Source organism: Protobothrops mucrosquamatus, unplaced genomic scaffold (assembly GCF_001527695.2).
Source record: "Protobothrops mucrosquamatus isolate PMUCROS unplaced genomic scaffold, P.Mucros_1.0 scaffold10184, whole genome shotgun sequence".
Lineage (NCBI taxonomy): Eukaryota > Metazoa > Chordata > Lepidosauria > Squamata > Viperidae > Protobothrops > Protobothrops mucrosquamatus.
Genome location: NW_015395971.1, coordinates 2859 through 8941, shown reverse-complemented (window position 1 = coordinate 8941; position 6083 = coordinate 2859). Strand labels below are relative to the sequence as shown.

Here is a 6083-nt window from a genome sequence, read left to right as displayed (position 1 = left end):
AAGCCCCTTAAAACGCCAATTTCCCCAGAATTAATACAAGTGGAGGATTTGACCCTGATCTCCCAGCTTCCTTCTTCTGGGATAAATAAAACTAGTGAGCACAGACATTTTAAAACATAACCTTAATTGAGAAGTCATCATTGGTGGGTGGGTGGTTGTTTTGTTTGAATATGGCTTGTTGATCATGAGTAGATTTTTGAAAAAAAAAAAAGAAAAGGAAAAGAAAGAAGCAGGACTTCAAGGAAGGTATGTCATGGAGTCTTAATAGTATTATAATTCAATTCACCAGAAAAAAAAAGAAAAGAACATAAGAGATTTCTTGTACCGTTAACATCGGAGGAAAAGAAGAAAATTTAAAACAACCAACTGCTCTTCCAATTTGCAAAGATTTCCTTGTCCTGTTGCCTGGAATCTCCTCTCTTCTCTCTCCTCTCTTCTCCTCTCCCCTCTCTCTCCTATTTCTCCTCTCTTCCCCTTCATTTTTTTTTTCAAATTATACCAGGTGACTGACTCAAGACTGTTTTTTGGTTTTGTTCCTGTGGAGCACAAAGTATAAAATTGCAGGGCAGAATTCTTCTCTGCAGTGACAACAGTGTCTCATACTGCACAGAACAGCAAAGCCATTGGTGATTACATTCTTAGAAGAAGGAGGGCTTTTCCTATGTTTTTGTAGCCCATCCTATATTCTCCTGCTATGACAAGCCAACTCTTTATTTTCTCCATTGCTGGTTAACAGGAAGCAGTGTATCCCACGTTTGAGATAAAGATTCCAAAGTTGTTTTCTGAGATGAGATCCAGGAATGTTATCAGTTGAAATGTCTACCATTTTAGAAGATGTCTAAGCATGTTCAACATCAACAAAAAAGAAGATTTGGTTTTTTTGTTCCCTTGTGTCCAACTTCAGCACACTTTTCCTTGTCCAAAGGTTTAATCCTCTCTCACCTATAGATTTTAAAAAAAAATGTTGGGAGGGGAGATGTTTTTATTTTTGTGAAATAGCAGCCTAAACCTTTTTTTTTTTTTTTTCTCCTGAAAAATGGTAAAACGAAGAATCAGAAGAGCTGTTTCTTTGGGCTGTCTTATAATTGGCATGCACTGAAACTTAGGATATGACCCAAAAGAAACTCAGGATATGACCCAAACAGTAGTATGTACAAATCCAATTGATTTGGAGAGAATATTTTCATTTAACAGGGCAGGGAATAAGAAATGGCTAACCCAGGGGTAGGCAACCTTGGCTCTTTTATGACTCGTGGACTTCAGCTCCCAGAATTCCTGAGCCAGCATGGCTCAGCTTGGAAACCTCTCCCTTTTCCCTCAGCATGGCTGGCTCAGGAATTCTGGGAGTTGAAGTCCAGGAGTCATAAAAGAGCCAAGGTTGCCTACCTCTGGCCTAGGCCTAGGCCGCTTTATGACTCGTGGACTTCAACTCCCAGAATTCTTGAGCCAGCATGGCTCAGCTTGGAAACCTCTCCCTTTTCCCTCAGCGTGGCTGCCTCAGGAATTCTGGGAGTTGAAGTGCACGAGTCATAAAAGAGCCAAGGTTGCCTACCCCTGGGCTAACCTAAACAAAAATTATCCCGAAAAAATAGGAGAAAACATTCATTGATCATTACATCTCCAGTAGATACAATGTCACATAAATCTGTAAGTAACCTTTGCTGAGAATGATTTGAGTCTATTTTAAATAGGAAAAGGGAGCAATTAAAAAAAAAAAACCACCTCCATTTAATAATTAAAACTGTTGTTTTGGATGGCTTCCACTTCTTTTTCCATTTTTTAAATTTATTTTTTGTTTGTTTTTTGTTTTGAAGCCAAGATAACATTTAAATAGTTTTTAGTGTGGAACTTTATGGACCATCTTTCATTGAGGAAAAAAAAACACTTTTTTTTAATTTGGAGTGCTTTGCAAGTGCTTTAAACTTCAAACAATTTGAAGTGGAATTTTCTGCATGCCCCTTTAAATAATAAAATACCTCAGCTTCAGTAATTAGGGGTTGTAAGGTATACCTCTGAAGTGATTTTCATGATTGCACATGCATGAAAATTAACTACATTGGTTTCAGTCTGTCCAAAACCTTGAAGTCCAATTATATTTAACAGAAGGGTCGAGCACTTTTTCACTGAAATTAATGTGATTTTGTAATGTTTAATTTTGCCTGGATGAAACTGTTAATCACAATCATAATTTCTTTCTCCCCGTAGACAAATTCTAGAGGTGTGCTGAAAGAGGACAACTTATTGTCTCTATGGAGAAAGAACTTATGAATAATTGCATAAATAAATTTCACTTACCCACAAATACAAGATTACCATATCAAAATTTTTTAGTAGGTATTAAATGTTGCAACAGTTCACAGCAATGCAGCAAAAGACCAACTACCAAAACATCATAGCCAGCAATCCAGTAATTGATTTTTCCTGATAATGATTTATGCCATGCAAAGGATGCCAGTTTGCTTAAAAGCTATAGACAATCATGCAATTATCTCATGTCAGGTTATAGCTAATGTCTTAATTTGTTATAGCTAAATACCAAAGCAGTTTGTAGGCAATTCATCAAAATAAATACTGAATGCAATCTAACAATAATTGAAAAACAATTTTTAAACTTAATGCCTAGAATATAGATTTAAATAATATAACAGTGATATCCTTATTGACCGCTAAGAGACTAGACTGTCTACAGTCTGTCAGCAAAATGAACGATTGACGTTCTCTGCACGATGCTTCTGGAAGCACTATGGTTCCAAGGAAAATATTCAGCATACATAGTATTTTTTAAGTATTAAAACAATTTTGGGTCTGGATGTGTATCATTCTGTCCTTGAATTGATATGCTGGTAAACAGGGTATGCATTGTTTTTTAACATCCTGCAGTTTTATTCATTAGTTAAAAAGACACGACATTACATAAGCCAACTAGATTAGATGTGTTAAAGCTAGTGGCTTTTTGGGTCAAACCTGCTTCAGACAATCTTATTTTAACACAAATTTTAGTGGTTGCTCTTATGCCCATGGTTAGTCCCAGTTAGTTTTATCCTTCCCATCACCTATTTTTGTTTTTAAAGGTGTGAATTATGGGTAGATGAGAACTATTGGAAACAACTGCCTGATGGTTGTGTCTGCTTCGTGAACATCGCAAAGTCTCATTTTAACCAGCGAATATCCCTAGATCCTTCAAAAAATAGCCACCGGAGATGAAGATTACAGCACTTAGCAACTGATTCATTGTTTCACGATTTTCTAGAAAAAGAATACTTCTCTCTCTCTCTCTCCAGTCATTGATGGTAAAGGGTTCTCCATCCATGCCCCAAATGAACCCAGGCTGATCACTGGAGGGTAATGTATTTCCCTGTTAATACAGAAGCAGAGAGAGAAATCAAGCATTTTAAAATAAAGCCTTCACAAGACGTCTTTTTAACAAGAGCTTCTGGTTAGTCAAGAAGGCCTTTGCCACCCTAGGGGTATAACTTAACAACGCCTAGAACCCAATGCTCATCTGTTAATACTGCATTCTTTCTTTTGTGTAGTTCCCAATGTTGCTCATGTATCCCTTGAGAAGCATGGACTAAGTCTTCCTCTTGACTTAAGCAGTAACTTGGATGTTTCAGCCCTGTTCACTGGGGAGGCTGTCCGCTATAGCAAACAGACCAGTCAGGAGAACCAGATTATTAGATGTCATCTTTCCAAAGCAGGAATGGATGGCAGAGTAGCTCCGGTGGTCCCAGGTAAAATGTCTTATCAATCTTTTTCAAGAATATTAAATATGCATTCGCATTTACAGGGAACTGCGGGTCTCGTGTTTCTGTCTATGCTTCTATGCATATCTAGAAAACGTGCGTTTGCATGTTTGTTTGCAAACCTCTATATATGTCCTGTTTATTTCCCAGGAAACAGAAAGAGTTTGAGAGGATATTGGTGCCAAATCCTTGTATATGGCTATGTAAGAAAAGGATAGTTATTTTAATTTGTAATTATAATTGAGATTGGACAATTCTATTGTAGCTAGCCTTCATCCTGCTACTGCATTCAGTTCTATGTGGAAGTAACAGTCCGTAGACGGTTTTTAATCTTTTTGGCCCTTGATTTTATGTAGATTTTCCTAAGGTTAATGAACACTGCCAATCTTTCAAGTCAAAGATGTATAAATGAGCTAATCAAAACATACAGGTTAGGTTCATATGTAAAAGATAGTTTGGGCTTAACATGCTGTATGATTTCACACAACTTGATTTATACACTATATTTTGTGGTTTGGATTGTTGTTTAAACTCAAATCATGAAGGTATGTCTTAATGGGTCCAGGAATCATCACCAATCTTTCCATAAAAAAAAAACTGAACAAAAACTAAATTTTTGGGAAATAATATGGCTAAAATTTAGATACATCTGTACCATCTTTGACTCTACAGGAACACTGAAAATTGAGAGGAAATCAAAATTGGAAGAGAGATCCTCATCTTTACTTGGTATGAGCATAAAATTAAGAACTTTCATGGTAATCTTTTTTTATCTTTTTTAAAATAATGATCTGTATCACTTACAAATGATGATACCCTGTTTTTAATTATTGGGGACATGATCTGATAGTTTTGTTTTTTTCAATATTTTTGAGGGGTTGATTCATATTTGTTAAAGGGAAAAACAAGGACTGAGATTATTTTGTAATTCTAAAATTGGATCAGATGCTAAACGAATGTGATTACTAGCTAACAGACTTGTACTTTTTGATGCCCAAATGCCATTGAAATTATGTCTTTCGCATTGCGTTCGTTCACTCTGACATTCTTAAAAAGTTCCAGTTTTGTGCAGACAAACAAGATGCTGAGAAAAACAAACAAATCACATTAGAACTGAGTGTTATATATAAATTGGGCTCTTTTCGTACTTTGCTATATTTTACTGGCCTATAAATCTTAGTTCCTAGTTTAAAATTGGTTCTTTCAAATTTCCCTTCTTTTCCCAGTGCCTCCAGTGCTTAAAATTAATATTTGCTTACCACGTATTTCTCCACTTGATCAATTTTCATTTTTTTTCTCCTAGGCAGAATATTGATACTAGGTGACAATTGTTTAAAGTGATTTGGATTCTTTTAGATTTAAACTATCCTTCATTTAAATGACTTTTACCCTTTTTAAATGGCAGGTAAAAAGAAGGAGAAGGAGAAAAAAGAGAGGAAGGAGAAAGATCTGAAGTCAAAACAGAAGAAGAAGAAAAAGAAAAAGAAGAAATCAAAGCAGCATGGTATACCCACCATATAAACAAATGAACAAAACATGTCCCTGTGATTGTTCTCATATGGTGATGAATTAGATTTTAAAACAGGTGCTCATAAACACCCCCCCCCTAAACATTGCTTTAGAATATGCTTGTTGGTTCTCTTCAGGTACAACTTGCTGACTAGTTTTACCTGTCTTCCAGTGTCCACCTTGTACTTTTTCTTTGACATTTCTTCTCTGAACAGCAGTGGGTGCTCCACTTCATCCTTGCTAAGTCCTCCAGCTATTTTGTATTAAGACTTTTGGGGAGGGGCACTTATAAAAGTAAAAGAATATATAATTTACTTGATTGGATATGCAGCAACTTCCTGGGCTCCAAGATCACCACAGATGGGGACTGCAGCCAAGAAATTAAAAGACGCTTGCTCCTGGGGAGGAAAGCTATGGCAAATCTAGACAGCATACTAAAAAGCAGAGACATCACCCTGCCAACAAAAGTACGTATAGTCAAGGCCATGGTTTCCCCAGTTGCAATGTATGGCTGTGAAAGTTGGACCATAAGAAAGGCTGAGCGCCAAAGAATGGAGGCCTTTGAACTATGGTGCTGGAGAAGACTCCTGCGAGTCCCCTGGACTGCAAGGCGATCAAACCGGCCAGTCCTGGAGGAGATCAACCCCGACTGCTCTTTAGAAGGCCAGATCCTGAAGTTGAAACTCAAGTACTTTGGCCACCTAATGAGAAGGAAGGACTCACTGGAGAAGAGCCTAATGCTGGGAAAGATTGAGGGCAATAGAAGAAGGGGACGACAGAGAATGAGGTGGCTGGATGGAGTCACTGAAGCAGTAGGCGTGAGCTTAAATG

The 6083-nt window shown here is 37.1% G+C and overlaps 1 protein-coding gene across 1 annotated transcript in view; it reads left to right on the top strand.

The window, feature by feature from the left end:
- Positions 1–3533: 3533 nt before the first annotated feature.
- Positions 3534–6083, top strand: part of LOC107301138 (PHD finger protein 20-like protein 1) — a gene marked incomplete at both ends in the record, with an annotated part of 4889 nt that continues 2339 nt past the window's right edge. The window contains 3 exons of the mRNA XM_015830400.1: positions 3534–3731; positions 4416–4472; positions 5149–5247. Of these exons, the coding sequence (XP_015685886.1) occupies positions 3534–3731; positions 4416–4472; positions 5149–5247 (354 nt within the window). The remainder of the gene's footprint in view (positions 3732–4415; positions 4473–5148; positions 5248–6083) is intronic.